The sequence below is a fragment of the Neolamprologus multifasciatus genome, chromosome 17 (genome assembly GCF_963576455.1).
Source record: "Neolamprologus multifasciatus chromosome 17, fNeoMul1.2, whole genome shotgun sequence".
Taxonomy (NCBI): Eukaryota; Metazoa; Chordata; class Actinopteri; order Cichliformes; family Cichlidae; genus Neolamprologus; species Neolamprologus multifasciatus.
Window position 1 is genome coordinate 37,845,111 of NC_140455.1, and position 15,935 is coordinate 37,861,045.

Genomic DNA, 15,935 nt, shown 5'->3' on the forward strand with positions numbered 1-15,935 from the left:
CCTTCCTTAAACATTTTTGCCCGTTGTAGTGGAAACGGCACAGGTGTTTTATCTAACCAGGGTTTCGTGAATGTTCCGAGCTCTAAAGGTGGACCAACATCTACAACCACCGTTGTTTGTGCTGTGACATGGTTTTCTTTTTTCTTCCTCCTCACCAGGTCTGTCTTTGAGATATCTGACTTATGTGAAATAAAATCTTGAAACACTTGTCTCTTTTACTTGGCTTTCACACGTACCATGAAGGGCACATTCAGGTGTTCTGGAATTAGCTTGACTCGGTGTGTTTAAGGTTCTGGACATGTTCGGGGAAATAAATGAATAAATAGCCAACACATTGTCAGCTCCCGTATTATAAACGGAGAAGTGTCCGCCTCAAAATCTAATCCCTTTTCGAGTGGAACAGTGACGGGGTTCGAAAACGGCCGTATATTTGACTCATTTCTAAGCTCGCCGTGTAGCGGAGACGTTACGGGTCGCTGCGAGCCAACTTCACGCGAGATTTCGCTGCTCCTGACCGATTCAACATGGCGCCGTAGGAACGTTGTTATTGTTCCGTCGCTCCTGCTAGCTCTCGCTGTCCGACTAAAACTACGTAGATAAAAAAGGCCGAACGCTTTCGTGCGGGCATGAAAGGAGCATCTGGGGATAATGTTAAGATCCACCGGCTTCTTCCGAGGGATTGACTGTCCGTTTTACGCGGAGCACAGCGAGGGCCAAGGCGGCAGGAATGGGTGTAACAGACCGTACTGTCACTTCAGGCACAGCCAGCAGAGACGGCCGTCCTACGGAGCACCGGCAGATGTTAAAAAGCAGAGAGACCTTCCCTCCTCACACAAAGGTGCTCGGCATTATTCTGTCAGTTACTGAATGGACCTAAATACGTGTTTGCACAGTTTGTAGGACGAGTGTGGAGTGGCACACGGTGCTGTGGACGCGTGGGAACTGGCAAATCACAACCAGAACCCCTGGCAGACGTGTTATTGTTTATATCGTGGCAGTCGGTGGATGCGGGGTACATTAAAAAAAGAAAACCAAACCAACCTTTAAGGACGTGTAAAATGATGTACTGCTACAAAATTAGAATATTGCACACATGACTGCACAAAGCCAGGCGTGAAAAACGGGACTGAAGCACCGGATGAGACGGTCACAGCTGCTAATATGAGCTCATGTAAAGCAGTGAGGGCGAAAAATGTTACACTGCACTTGTAGCAGAAGGTGAGGCGTTCATGACCGATGTGCTCTCCAGTAGCTGTTCTGGTCTCTACAGTGTATTCAGGCAAGAATGCTGCTCTGCATCCTACTGGACTTTGTTATATTATATGGTAATAATGAGCATTTTCAAGTAAACATTTAGGTTTTAAAATGGGGGGAAAAGAAAGCAGAAAATGTTTTTAATTAAATCTGGGCGCGATCACATTCCCACACTTGCTCATTCCTTTGCCTGCTCCCTTCTTTTCCTCTTCCCTTCTAGCCCCGTCTTTTACCTGCGCTATTCCCTCCTCTGCACATGCGCAGATCACTTTGTATCCAGTCTGCTCGACCTGAGCTGTGCCTCTCATGTACTCATTTCTAATCCTGTCCATCAGTATCCGGGCACCTTCAGCTCCCAAGCCACACATCATAGCAGGTCTCACTAACATCTACTCAAGCATGCACACATTTCACTCATCCATCTTCATCGTGTATCCTGTCCTGCTTCTACCGACTGATTCTTCTTCTCCACCTGCTGCTAACTCTCACATCCACGTTCCTGTGCAGTTCTCCTTAAACCTTTAACGCTTCCATTACAGAGCCTCTGAACCTTTCTGTGCCATTTGTGTCCACATTTAAACGTCAACTCACGTGGTGATAGTTGTGATTATGCTCTAGTTTAACTTGATCTAGCCAACTGCATCTGATGGGAAGAACTTTATCTCGCTCTCCTTCCATCAGTCTAACAGTGACCTCACCGTCTACAAATATTTGACTAAACAAGGCAACGATCATGAAGGAACACTGAGTTTTCTGCATACAGGGTCAGAGAAACAGCTGCATTGTGAATGCATCACTTCCTGGTTAATATTTGACGTGCTTAACGAGTTGGTTGTATCCGATCGTTTCTATTTAAAATGCACACAGTAAACGATCACTTTTATTCTTCCCTGCAGATCAAGGCTACGATCCCTTCAATCCTGAAGTAGTGAGACCGCAGGAGCAGCAGAATGGCAAGCCGGCTGCCTCGGGTGACATCAGTGGCGCCTTGGAGCTGGTCAACAAGGCCATCGAGGAGGTCCGCAGTGAGGTGGAGCGGGAGAAGAGGAAGCTCTCTCGGATTGGGGACGAACCGTACAATCCCAGCGAGAACGCCAGCTTGTCTTCGTGCAAGACGGACACGAGCAAAGCGGCGGGTTCGCACTTGGCCTATGATCCCGGGAGTTATCAGATCACATCAGGAGGGTATAATCCCACCCCTGGCTGCAGCAAGTACACCTTGGATTCAGACAATCAGGGGCACAACAGCAACTCTATGGAATACGTTCCCACGTCGCTGAAAAGGCCTTTGTCTCGGACACACTCGCACCAGCCTCCTTCTCCTCCTCCTAGCCCGAAGCGTTCGAATAGCACGTCCTCTTCAAAGTGCAAATACACTGTGGATAATTCTAGGCCATCCACGGACATGGAGTACGACCCGCTGTCCAACTACTCGGCTGGAATCGCTGTGAAAAACAAGAGGAGCGAGGGCGCTCGGCCCGTCAGGACAGAAGGCAGCAAAGCGCACAAGCTGTCGGGCTCGGAGTTTTCCGATGAGGACTATGTCGTAGCTGCGAAAAAGCCACGGCAGCAGAGCGTAGACACAAAAAAGTACACCTTCTCTGACTCTGATGGGGAGAGCTCTGGGGCAGAGTATCGCCCCACCTCGCTTAGCAATCTGCAGCAGAGAAAAGCCGCCCACGGCTCAGACTCTTTTGGGAAGGGGAGAAAAGGGAGTGGTGAAAGTTTGCTAAATGCACTGATGCAGAGGAATAAGCAGGACTCTGACACCCAGGAAAATATTAAAAGAAAGGACAGCCCAGAGAAAAAGAAGAAAGAGGGAGGTCAGACTAGTCAGGAGAAAAGTAGCAAGACTGAGAAACTACATAAACTTGAAAAGGGAGCAAACAAATCATCCGGTAGTAAGAGTAGCGTCAGCAGCAGCAGTAAAGACAGAGCGTCGATAAAAAGCTCAAACCAGGATTCGGCGAAAAAGGAGAACAGGAGTCACGACAAGAAAGACGACAGGAAGAACACAGTGAAGGTTAAGACGTCGGATAAAATTCGTAAGGAAAGCAGGGACGACAAGAAGAGCGACAGCAAGTTGAAAACTTTGGATAAAGTAAAAACAGACTCAAGCAAGCAAGATAAACATGCGGAAAACGGCGCGAGGGAAAGCAAGAAGCCCAAAACATCAGACAAGGAAAAGGAACAGAGCAAATATAAAGAGCATCCCCACAAAAACGGGAAGCTCGATGGTATTAGGAGAGAAAAAGATGTGAAAAAAGTTAGCAAAAGCGGTTCTAGCAGCAGTAAAGCGAGCCCATCGAACAGCAAAGATAAAGCGAGGCAAAGCGCTTCGAGTGTAAAGAGACAGAGTTTGAGTCTGAGCCACGCCGATCTGTTTGGAGACGAGAGTCCGGACGAGGCCGAGCAGATGGAGGCGGATTACGACGACGAAACCGAGGAAGTCCTGGTGAGGAAATCTGCCGACGCCTTAAAGAGGACTCGTCTAAACAAGAGGAAAGCGTCGGAGCTGACTCCGTCCTCCTCGGAGGACGAGGGCGACCGCGACGTGGACTGCAGCAGGGCGGGCAGGGACGAGGTCGACGGCGTCAGATTTGACCTGTCCGGTTTCCAGGACGATCTGGACTTTGACTCAGATCCCATGGAGGAGTGTTTGAGGATCTTCAATGAATCCAAAGACGTGAAGAAGGAAGACAAGGGAAGGCAGGCCAAGCAGGTGCTGATGTCTGTCGCGCTTTAGCCGCTTCCTTTTTTTGCTAATGAATTTGCTTTGATTTCAATAGAAATGTCGTGTTTTGCCCTCTCAGCAGCACTCGAGGGACTCGGAGGAGGAGAAGAGCACAGACAGCACTTTAACCACTCTCTTCCCTGGTCAGAAGAAGAGAGTCTCCCACTTTGTTGCCAAAGGAAATGTAAGTTTCTTCCAGTGTTTTTGTTTTTCCCCGTCCTATAATCTCACAGTCAGCACCGGCAGCAGGTGTCTCCGAGGTTGCTCGTTATATAAAGAGAGAGTTTTGTGCACGGTGCCGTTTCCCCAAACAGCACGTGTCGCGCAGAACTCCAGTTAATCATCTTACGACCTGCAGGCTTAGTTTAATGCTCATCTTTGACTGAGATATGGAGAATTAACACGTATTGCACAGTGTAACCTTTGACCCGGCTTTTCTTGCTGACGAGTCCAAGGAGACATCTTTAAATGTCTTTAATCAAAACCCTGAAATTTTACTATCATCTGCTGTAAGAAGAAATACAACAAAAACAACATAAAAGCTATAAAGGTTCAATTTACATGTCCCTAAACTAATGAACTACTTTTATAATATTTAAGTAGAGTACTGGCAGTTGAGGGGTTAAACTCGATAGAAACACCACAATAGAAATAGTAAAACACGCGGCAGAAGTTTGACGCAGCGAGGAAGCTACAGTAAGAGGAGGAACGGGAGTTTCAGGCCTTCTTTGGCAGAGGAGGAGTTCGTCGTTTCGTCGTCCACTTAAAGTCAAATGTTTGCGGCTCGTTCACGTTTCTGTTGTCTCTGTTCTTTAAACGCCGGAGTCACGGGGAGGCCAGACAGCAGACCTCGCCGTGACTCTGTGTTATGTCAGTGCAGGTGTGAGTTCAGGAAACGCGGCGGGCGAGGAAGTAAAGAGCGAGAAGGCGATGTGAAATTATTGGAATCTGAGGCTGTAGGTGCTTTCCGCTTATGATTTGTCAGTAGTTTGCCAGTAACTGCTCGACTGGGCGTTTCCATACTTGTGGTGACAAAATGGTCAGCAACGATTTGGGTGTCAGCTGACTTTGTTTTTTGATTGCATCATCAACTCTGTTCTGAGCAACCAAAGTAACATTTTTCAGTTTTTTAATCTAAAAAATGTGGCAACCTGTGAGCTGCTCAACCTCTAACTCACAGTTTCATAGAGGAACTGCCTCCAGACTGATCTCTAACAGTTTGTGTTGTTTGTACGTCAGCGCCTTTACTTTTAGATAAAACTTCCTGTTGTCGTTTTTCAGACCGATGCACCTTCCAGGACTGCGGTGCGGCCGTATAGGAGACCCACGGCCCAGGAGATCTGCTACCAGCGTATGCAGATGGCCCAACAGCAAGCGGCTCAGCTGTCTGCTTCGGTCAAAGCAGCCACACAGGCCTCAAGCCCCAGCTTCTCTGGAGAGAGGAAGAGAATAGCGCACCGTCCTAACCCTCAGATAGCTTCCTCCAAAACAAGTAGGAGTGGCTCGGTTTTCTTTGCCAAGAGGCAGAAATGGCAAAAATCTCGATTTTAAACGCTGACGTTACGCGTGTGTCTTTCTGATTTAGGTCTCGCAGACACTAAACATGCTGCAGGTCGCGTGTTATCCCCCAGTCACACCCTTCAGAGTGTCAAAGCTCAGACCACAGTCGGTATTTTGTCCAAGACCTCGTCTACCATCACGCAGAAGAGGGTGGCGCACACACCCACCCTGAAGGTATCCCGAGCTTCCTGTAACCTGATGTGTCGGATAGTTTGTGCACGTGGCTTGAAGTCGTCGTTCTCTCTCCGTTTTGACCTTTTCAGAGTACTTCGATGAGGCGTCCTGTCATCCCCACCGAGTTCGGGGCCAAAGTTCCCACCAACATCCGCCAGCGCTACCTCAACACTTTCATCGATGAATGCATCAAGTTTTGCCCATCGGAGGACGGCGCCTTCCAAATGGCATGAACAGCACATTTGAAATTTGCAGCCTAGGCTGTTTTTGTTTTGTAGGAACTAGGGATGCAACGATACCAATTTTTTCAATCCGATACGATACCGATACTTAGATCTGAGTACTTGCCAATACAGAGTACAAAGTACAAAAACCGATACTTCTACCACACACACACACACACACACAAATGCAATGAATTAGAAGACAGGTTTTATTTTATTCTCTGCCGATAAAAAATAAAATCTTAATAAAAATGACCACAAAAAAAATTTCAAGTGAAAAATAAGCACTTCTGTTAAATTATTGCAGAGTCTCTTCATTGTAATTTAACAAAATATCACTGAACTATTGGCACTGTCTCGAGCTTTCAGAATAATAAATAAACACTTCTGTTCATTTATTATATTTCATATCGCAGCTCGAGTATGCTGAGAAGACGGTGCAATCCTCTGTTTTCCACAACCGGCATTGGCTGGTCATCCAGAGCGATAAAATGAGTCGAGCCTCTGTTATTTTAACTGCCCGTGGATTTTCTCTTGACATTTTTCATCGCTTTTCCAAAACCTGAGTTAAAGTTGGCTGTTCCACACTGCTGACATTTTGTTTAGCCTAGCTACAGCAGCCTCCAGTTTCTCTTTTTTATCTGGAGCCGCCAGTCTCACTCGCCTAACCCTGTGCCTGTTTAGCGCGGGATGTCCCCCTAGTGGCCAATCTAAAAAACTACAACAGAAATTACAAGCTACCCTCTGATTAATGAAATAAGTTGGTATCGGTTCATGGTATCAGTTAACTTTTACGAGTATGAGTACACACACATTTTACAGTATCGGCCCCGATACCCGATACCAGTATCGGTATCGGTGCATCCCTAATATGAACCATAGATGGTGAAAAACATGGATGTAGCTACAAACTTGCATTCTATCGAAAGACCACCAGATGGCGACAGCTGTGGTCCTGTAGAAGGCCGTGGGGGAAGCGGCTCACCGAACACTTGTGTGTTGATTTTATGGGCTCAGTCACTCATATCGGGTCATTTTAAATAAAAAATTTGGTCTATTTTAAAAATCGTGATCATATTGTGTATGAAAGTGGAACCGCACCACTCTTGGTTTTTGAAACCAAAGTGGCGTTGGCAGGGAAATGGTCTTCACAAGGCTTTAAAGCAGGACTTGAGAAACCGCCAATGTCGCAGTAGCTACGTCAGTATTTTCTGCCCTCTGTGGTTCGGATGGTGGATAAAAACCGTTGATGTGGTGCAGCGGTGTAAGCGGAAAGTCTCGTTTCAGGCCCTCGATGAGGAGAAGCTGGTGTACGAGCGCAGTAGCAGTAAGAACATCTACCTCAACGTAGCTGTCAACACGCTAAAGAAGCTCCGGAGCAAGAGCAGCGCCAGTCCGTCTCCCGTCACCAGTACGTCACCAGTAGGGGTTTCCCATACACGTTACAGTGGAGCTCTTTACATCCACAAACAACGACGTGAGTGCAGCAGATGTAACATTTGGTGTTTTTTGTGTTTTCCCCGCAGAGGAGCCGGGGTCAGTAGCTAAAAGGAAGCCACAGTCCCACGAAGAAGTTCTGGGAGGTCGTCTTGCTGCCACAACCAGCTTCACTGTGAACAGGATGGGTAAACAGCAGGAGGAGAAACTCATCGGTGAGAGGACGAGTCCGATTTCACGCCGCTCTTTCTCCGGCCTTGTTAGGAACGTTTCCTTCCTCCGTTCGGTTTGCAGATTAAACATCTGATAAAGTGAAAAGTGCAGGACAGAGAGGAGCTGAAAGGATCTTTGTGTGAAGCAGAGACTTGTTTACTTGTTGAGGTGCTTTTACTTTAACAGTGAAGCTGTTCAGATGGTCTTGTGACAACCACCAGGGTCCTGTTTACCGCCAGCTACCTGCCCCGTGACCCGACACCAAACGCAGCGTGTTTACGAGACTTTTTCTAAAGGGATCATTCACTGATCAGCAGCAACTAATAAGTCCTGTGATATGTTTATAGAGCAGTAGGTAATTCAACTGAATCAGCTGTGGTGGAAATAATAATTAGATGTAACCTCAGATTGTCTGAGCTCATCTCGAGGAGAATAGCAGTCGCAGTCGTCCTGAGTTTTCAGCGTCTGTGCAAAGACGTCATTTAGGTGTGTGCGTCTCCCTGCAGGAGCCACACTGTACAGGAAGATGAAGGCGTACCTGATGACAGAGGAGCAGCTCCAGCAGCACGGATACCCGCGGCCGAACCCCGAGGCCGCCGGCAAGGCCGTCATTTACAACCAGCCCGAGAAGAAGGGCGTCGCAGACCGTGAGTGACGCTCCCGCTTCTCCCTTAATCGCTGTTAAACTGTGAATTCATGTTAACAGCAACATGAACGCGATCTGTTCTTCTGCAGCGTTTAGCAAGATATGCTGTCGATGCGGCGCCGAGTATAAGGTCAACGTCAACGGCAGCTGCGTGCGGAAGGAAGAATGCAGCTTTCACTGGGGACGTTTGCGCAGACACAAAGGTGCGTTTGCTTTATTCATCAGAAGAGCATCCCCGTCAGTCTCCCAGTCGTCACCTCAGCCATCTTTGCCTTTGCCTTCTGCTTTTCATTCACTTTCTTTCGTTTATTTGTATCTGCTCCTGTCTGTCTCCTCTCTTCAAGTTGCTGGAGGCTGGGAGACCAACTACAGCTGCTGTGCTGCAGCTGTGGGCGCTCCAGGCTGCCAAACGGCCAAGGTACCCTTAAAAGAAAGCACCACATAACAGGCCAGCACACTCGCCATCTACATGTATTAATACTCCGTGTATTTAATACAACACTGTAAAGACTGAAATATCTTCTATATGTGGCTTTTTGGACCTTTCTTCATTCTTTTGGCAGAATTGGAGGGGAGCACTGGTTTTCTGCCGTTTCCAGTTCCTTCTACAGGTGCTTGATTGGTCCTGAGCTGGGACACTCTTGTGGTTTCTTGCTGGTGTGTTTCAGGCGTCTTGTTTAAGTTTCTTCTTCTGGGCCTGAACTCTTCACTCAGATACTCTGTAGCTTCCTGCGTCCACCTTCACGTCTCTCGGGTCCCGCTGTGCAGGAAAACATCACTGCTGTGCAAAACTGTACCAACTATTCATGAACTGATGCGTCATCAACATACGCCTTTGGGAACTTTAACAAAATAGATCAGCCGTTGTTTCAGACCACAGGACTTTTTCTTTTCATGGCCGGAGTCGCCTACATCGAGCTGCCTTTCAGCCACTGGCAGCGTGTTCCTGCTGTTCTGTGTCTTCACTGTGAGAAGTGTTTGCTCTGATGTTTCCCGTGGAGCTGTGACCGAGACATTTCGTCCCACATTAGTCGGTTGGGTTTTGCGGACAGATCCAGGAGGACCGTTAATGTTTCCCATCATTGTCTTTTTTAATGTTGCAGAGATTTTCTTAACATCCTCACATCTGCGCTTTGACACAATCTTGTCTCACAGGTGTGACGACAACACATGATTGTCTCTTCATCACGGCACCGGCTAATTTAGGGAGCAGTGAGCGTTTTGTTGTGTCAGAAGCAGAAAAATGATGAAGTGTAAAGATGTGAGTGAGTTTGACGGGGGCTGCATGACTGGGTCAGTGCATCTCCAAACTGCAGCTCTTGTGGGTGTTTTGGGTCTGGAGGAGTCAGCATCTATCAAAGGTGGAGGAAGGAACAGCGGTGAACCAGCGACAGGGTGATTGATGTATGTGGGGACTGAAGGCCGGCCCGCCTGGTCTGACTAACGCACAACTTACGTGATTTTAAAGGGTGTGTTGCTAACATCTTGGTCTGAAGCATCATAAACCTGACAGCTAAAAATGGTTTAAAGTAATAAAGTGTGCATAGATATTAGAGCTGCCACGATTAGTCGACTAGTCACTATTACGTCGACTATCAAAATCGTCGACAACTGATTTAATAGTCGACGCGTCGTTTGAAGCTTTGTAAGATCACAAAAGACGCAGGAATAAGTAGTAGGATTTAAGAGTGTAATAACGGACTGAAACAGAAGATGGCAGCACTGCATGTACAAGGATGCCAGCTGCCGTTAAACCCCGAAGAAGAAGTAGCTCTGTCCCAAAATTCATAGCGCAGTTTCCAACAATGGCGGCAGCTAGTTAGTTTTAATATTACTCTTATTATTCTTTCTGGGTCACAAAATAAACGTTTAACATATTTTCAGGCGAGAATGTAGCTGTGTAAACCTCAAATATCTGCTCAGTTTATCAAGACACCACATATTTTCAAAAGTGCTCCGACGTTTTCGGAGACGTCTGTTACCCACTAGCTCGATAGCTAGCCGGGGGCTAGGCTAACTAGAGCCGTGAGAACACCGGACTCCCGGCAAATCATTTTCAAACCCACCGCCGTCTTTCGCTACTGAGGTTAAACATGATATATAAGTCACTTAGATAACTTAAAATGTTATTGTTTGGCTTTTTTTGTATTTTATTTGTTCCTGAGTAAATCGGTTTGGCTGAGATTAAAGTTATAGTTTTTACACAGCTGAATAAACATCAAGCAGACAGCTGATTATCAGAAGTGTGAGATGCTCGAGAATTTACTCCGGTGTCCTGTTATATTTTAGATAGCAAGGAGTTTATTAAACTTCACCGAAACAATCTGCAAATTTCATTAAAATTTAATAAACTCTCATCTTGTCTTTATTTTTAGTTAGCACAGACCTTAAACACTTAAAGCTGTAAGCTAATGATAGTTATATAAGAGCAGATGCTGCTGGTGCAATAAGCTGTAGGTTTTACGTCCAATGGATGATGATCTGATTAGTCGACTAATCGCAAAAATAATTGGTGACTAGTCGACTATCAAAATAATCGTTTGTGGCAGCCCTAATAGATATGTATAAAGTGCAGGTATGAAAGCACCTGATAAAAAGAGCAGGCGTGCACGTTCAGTTTCTTTTCTTTGATTTTCTGTCTGAATGTCAGTAAAGTTTTCACCTTTGAAGACAGATTCCTCTTTGTGTCTAAACTTGGCTGTAACTGAGAGAAAGGAAGGAAGCAGCAAAGTGCCAGTCGTGATAAGAACTGGTTTGTGGTCATGGTGCAAAGAATCCTGCACATTGCACGTCTCCTGCTGATGACCTTTCCGTGACCTAAACGCAAACTCATAAGGTCGAGAAAAGACGAGAAGAAGATTTCTTGCTGAGAGCCGCGTTGTTCAGAATCTACTTGCACAAAAGTACCTGATAACACGCCGACAGACGTGTTTGATGAGAGTCCGCTTTGTTAAAACTACAACTTCCTGCAGATGGACTACAAAGGTGCATCTTAGGCGGAAAGTACAACTTGTTACCGGGGTTGGAGTTACTTGTTGCAGCTGTTCTTCCTGCTGCGCCTCCGGCCTTCATTAAGGCTTCTCTGCGATGCCTTCAGCTTTTTAACTGACGGCATAAATCATACAACTCACTTTGATCATTTTAATATAGCTCATAATCTTGATTTATTAAGTCTCACCCAAGGCAACAACTTCATAAGACGCGGATTTTATTAAAGCAGCGTCGTGTTCAGAGTTCAGCGGTGGACACGAGTCACTCATGGTTTCAGTTGATGTGTTGAATCACAGCAGGGCGCTGCATCGAAGCCCCTTTGCTTAATATTTGGAGAATTTAACCAGCTCTCATTACGGCTGCAGTGCAGCTGCCTCCAGGTCGTTTCACTCAGAGACTTTTGTATTGCAATCAGCAGCTCGTCCTGCTCTTGTCTAGCAGTGGATTAGCAGGAGCTAATAAAAAGCCAGCACACTCTGGGACTGATCTGCTCTTTATAGAGGTTGAATTGACCTTTTTAATACCTTATGTTACATGTATCCCTGTTTATTTACATATGCACCTTATATATTGACCCTACAGTACAATAATGGTTCATTTTTCATCTTTTACTAAGTTTATCAGACCTAAAACGGTTCCCGTCCCCACAGCAACACGTTCAGGACGGGCGTAAAGAATCACTGGACGGCTTCGTGTCGACCTTCAGCAAACCTCTGCCTCCAGATGGAAACGGAGGGGTGTTTGCTCTGGACTGTGAGATGGTGAGTTCACCACCATCTTCAGTTTTGTGTGTTTTTATTTTTAGAGTTAATTTATTGAGTTTATTGTTGATTTATACATAGTTTCACCTGTAATGAGCTTTTATGCTTTTTTAGTTACTTATATGTTTGCTAAAGAAAATCTTTATTTCAAAGAGTCTCTTGTGTAGAAATGAGAGAAACTTTTTGTTTCTTGTCATTTATTCATTTTTCCCTCGCCTGTGGAAACAGTGTTACACAAAGCAGGGTCTGGAGCTGACCAGAGTGACGGTCATCGACTCAGAGATGAAAGTCATCTACGACACGTTTGTGAAACCTGAAAGCAAAGTGGTGGACTACAACACGCGGTGAGTCCTCTCCGTTCACCCCCGTAACCCGACAATGTATCAGCCGGCTTTTGCTGCTTAACTAAACCAACAGTGATCTCGGGTCTGATTTTGATCTCGTGTGTGACTCGCAGGTTTTCGGGTGTAACGGCGGAGGATCTGGAGAGCGCCGCCATCACCCTGAGAGACGTTCAGGCCGTGCTGCTCTCCATGTTCAGCGCTGAATCCATCCTGATAGGACACAGCCTGGAGAGCGACCTGCTCGCTCTGAAAGTGAGTGAAAATTTAAAATGTAACGCAGTTTTATTTTTCCCTTTTCCCCTTCAGCCGTTCACCCAGCTGTGCAGGTTTCCTGAAAGTCTTGTGAATATGATAACTCGAACAGGATTTTATATCGTGAGAGGTAGCGCTGGTGGAGGACGTCCTCCCTCTGCTTAAAATGTATTAACTTAACCCCACAAGGTTGAGTTTGTTTTTTGTTTTTTAAAAGCTATGATGTAACAGCGTGGGTGCTTTCCTCTCTGGATTGCAGCTCATCCACAGCTCGGTTGTAGACACGGCCATCGTGTTTCCTCACCGCCTTGGTTTGCCCTACAAGCGTGCCTTGAAGAACTTGATGGCTGATCACCTCAAACGCATCATCCAGGACAATGGTGAGAACGATGCCGTTGATTTATTTGTAATTCTTCATAAAAATGGAGCACCGCTCAGCAGCATCTAAACTGATCTGAATTTTGTTTGAATTGCTCCGATTTAGTTTGGAAGTTTTTGGAAAATTAGGAATGGGGGTGGAGCCTGTGAGGGCTGCGATGTGCACGGTGTCACACACACAGTGTTTCAGGATGAAAAGAGTAAATTGCTGGTAAATCTTTAGGGGAGGACGGCTCTTCAGATGGATGCTGCTTCAGTCATTTTATGAAGTGGATGAAATAATAGTTAAATGATTAAATTATAACAGGAGTTTCATGGGAATGTAGTAAACCTGGAGGGTCCAATAAAATGAAACTGAGCAGCTATAAATTTAAACTCACGAGTGGAAGCTCATCTCACACAAGTTTTAATTCTGCTGGTGAAAAAGACAAAGTGCTGTGACTGCAGTGTGACCGAGTCACCAGCAGATGTCGCTGCAGAAGCCCGAGTGTTTGGGGAGAAATCTGTGTTTTTGACCTGAAATACAAACGTCTGTCTACAGCAACAGCTTCACGTCCTCAGTCATCCAGGTCACGGTGGCGAGAAGGCACCTGGACTTTGTTTTGTTGATGAAGGCTTTTCAGTAAAGAGGCTTCTTCATGTCACAAACCAAAAAGAAGTCCACTTGCCTTCATTCCAAGTACTCAAGACTCTTATTTGTCCACTGTGAACGACCACTGTTTTCTCGAGCAATGTCTCATTTTAAGCTTGATTTAACAAACTGAGCTCAACATTTCGACAGTCAGGGAAGGAAAAAATCATTTCTCAAGCTGCTGAAAAGAACTTAAACAATGGTAAATGTATGTGTATAGCGCTTTACTAGTCCTTAAGGACCCCAAAGCACTTTACACATCCACACATTCACACACTGGTGATGGCAGCTACATTGTAGCCACAGCTGCCCTGGGGCGCACTGACAGAGGCGAGGCTGCCGGACACTGGCGCCACCGGGCCCTCTGACCACCACCAGTAGGCAACAGGTGAAGTGTCCTGCCCAAGGACACAACGACCGAGACTGTCCAAGCCGGGGCTCAAACCGGCAACCTTCCGATTACAAAGCGAACTCCCAACTCTTGAGCTACGATCGCATCTTTGAACAGAGGGCGGGGCCTATGACACCAACTGTCTGCCATCGATAATCCAGTTCTGAGATCCTCCCCAGACGCCTTAACGCCCACTCACATCCTGGGCCCTTTGACCTCAGGAAATCACATGATAGGGTGGGGCCAGGCTTCCCAATGGGTTCACCTGAAACCTTGGCTGATTGTGACCCACACCCGTGTTCACACCTTGGCTCGTGTGATTAGGTAGAGCATCATTAGGGGGTCCATGTCCCTCTTGGTGAGTTACTCCCACAGAGCTTAAACTCTCCACCATTTGACCTTAGAACTGAAGAAGCTTCTCGGATGAAGGTGAAACATCTTCAAGCAGGTTAAAGAAGTCCAGACGCTTTTCTTTCCAAGCTCTTTAGACTACGATGACCTGGATGACTGAGAACCTTCACAGAGACTCTTCGTTTTGCTGTTCTTCTAGCAGATTTTCATCCTGCCCTTCAGTCAGGAGTCAGTTGAGTTTCTTTGAATAGCTGCTTAAAGGGGATTATTTTACTCATTAAAGTCACTTTACGTGTGTTGAGAAGTACTGAGAGCTCTGTAGGCCGCGCTTTGCCTGCACTAGCTTCAATGAAAGAAGACGATGTTACTTCTTTGTTTGTAACTTGTGCGTGTCTTTTCAGTGGAGGGCCACGATTCGAGCGAAGATGCAACTGCCTGCATGGAGCTGATGATCTGGAAGATCAAGGAAGACGCAAAGGTCAAAAGATGACCTCTGACCCCTCTGCTCTGTGTTCTTCAGTATGATTTCCTGCTGGTTGCAGGCAGACAGAAGTTCAGGAGGAATGCACTTGCTCTCACTAAGAACCTGTGGTCAGAGGATTGGGGGAGGCGGGGCGAGGGGGGGGGACGTTGAGCAGAGTTTGACATTTTAATCAGTAAAAGGCTGAGAGGAGCTCGGTGATGATGCTGAGAGGAGCTCGGTGATGATGCTGAGAGGAGCTCGGTGATGATGCTGAGAGGAGCTCGGTGATGATGCTGAGAGGAGCTCGGTGATGATGCTGAGAGGAGCTCGGTGATGATGCTGAGAGGAGCTCGGTGATGATGCTGTCTACTGTGTTTGAGGTGCGAGCTGTCAGCCCCCCTCAGAGCAATATGAGCCTCAATTAACCTTGTTTTCACTCGCGGATTTTTCTTCAGTTCTAAATAATGTAAGTTAACACATATTTCTGTTTAAGGCCTCAAACCTACTCATAATTTAAACCGCTCCACGGGAGAACTAGTTAGAAAGTCGGGTCGTTGTCCACTGAACGTTATTAATTATTATGATATTCATGGCAGGCTGTACCTTCGGCCTAAATTGCACTATAGAAAAGCTCTTGTTGTTTAGGGCCCAAGTCTGAGTACCTCATGTGTGTCGTAATGAACGATGTGTTACTTGTTCTTAGTTACATTTAGGTGCTTTCAGCCGTGTAAATGCGCTTCTTCGCGTGGCACCTAGTTTCCCGTCGCTGGCGCTCTGTTTATACGGCGTTTCTAACAAAGATCATTTTGTCGGTTGCCTCTCAAACCTGAGAAATACTTGATCGTGTCGGAGGGCGGAAAACAAAATAAAGTCAGCCTGTTTGGTGCAGCTGAAGGATTCTCTGTGTCCAGACACAACAGCGACGATCCACCGCTGTCTGCGTGAAGTAGAACCACAGTCGTGCCAGCAGGTGTGACTTTGTTTTTCCTCCGTAAAATGACTCAATTATGTTCAGTTGTTGAACTAAGCCTTGGTTGTTAACGGCAAACAAATCTCCGTTTAGTGAGCATCAGCGAACCTGTGCTGTTTATGTTGGAAATGACTGAAAATCTACCAGTGCTGTAAATAAGC

At 46.3% G+C, this 15,935-nt stretch overlaps 1 protein-coding gene across 2 annotated transcripts; it reads left to right on the forward strand.

Annotated features, from left to right (window-relative positions):
• Positions 1-379: 379 nt before the first annotated feature.
• Positions 380-15,922, forward strand: rexo1 (REX1, RNA exonuclease 1 homolog). 2 transcript variants are annotated; one of them, XM_085136882.1, is made up of 16 exons: positions 380-838; positions 2,151-3,976; positions 4,071-4,172; positions 5,270-5,480; positions 5,574-5,722; positions 5,812-5,949; positions 7,234-7,357; positions 7,473-7,598; positions 8,103-8,243; positions 8,332-8,445; positions 8,587-8,660; positions 11,884-11,994; positions 12,223-12,338; positions 12,452-12,590; positions 12,850-12,970; positions 14,743-15,922. In XM_085136882.1, the coding sequence occupies exons 1-16, from the start codon at positions 649-651 to the stop codon at positions 14,829-14,831; spliced, it is 3,771 nt and encodes a 1,256-aa protein (XP_084993008.1). In that variant the 5' UTR covers positions 380-648; the 3' UTR covers positions 14,832-15,922. The 2 variants fall into 2 exon arrangements, with proteins under 2 accessions (XP_084993008.1, XP_084993007.1); XM_085136881.1 differs by having other exon boundaries at positions 384-838; positions 4,068-4,172.
• Positions 15,923-15,935: the final 13 nt, after the last annotated feature.

Excerpts from the sequence above, each read along its gene's own strand:
- rexo1 (XM_085136881.1), top strand. The coding sequence starts at position 649 with ATGTTAAGATCCACCGGCTTCTTCCGAGGGATTGACTGTCCGTTTTAC. Across the intron at positions 7,599-8,102 it reads GCAGGAGGAGAAACTCATCG|GAGCCACACTGTACAGGAAG; the intron begins GTGAGAGGACGA and ends GTCTCCCTGCAG. Across the intron at positions 8,244-8,331 it reads GAAGAAGGGCGTCGCAGACC|CGTTTAGCAAGATATGCTGT; the intron begins GTGAGTGACGCT and ends GTTCTTCTGCAG.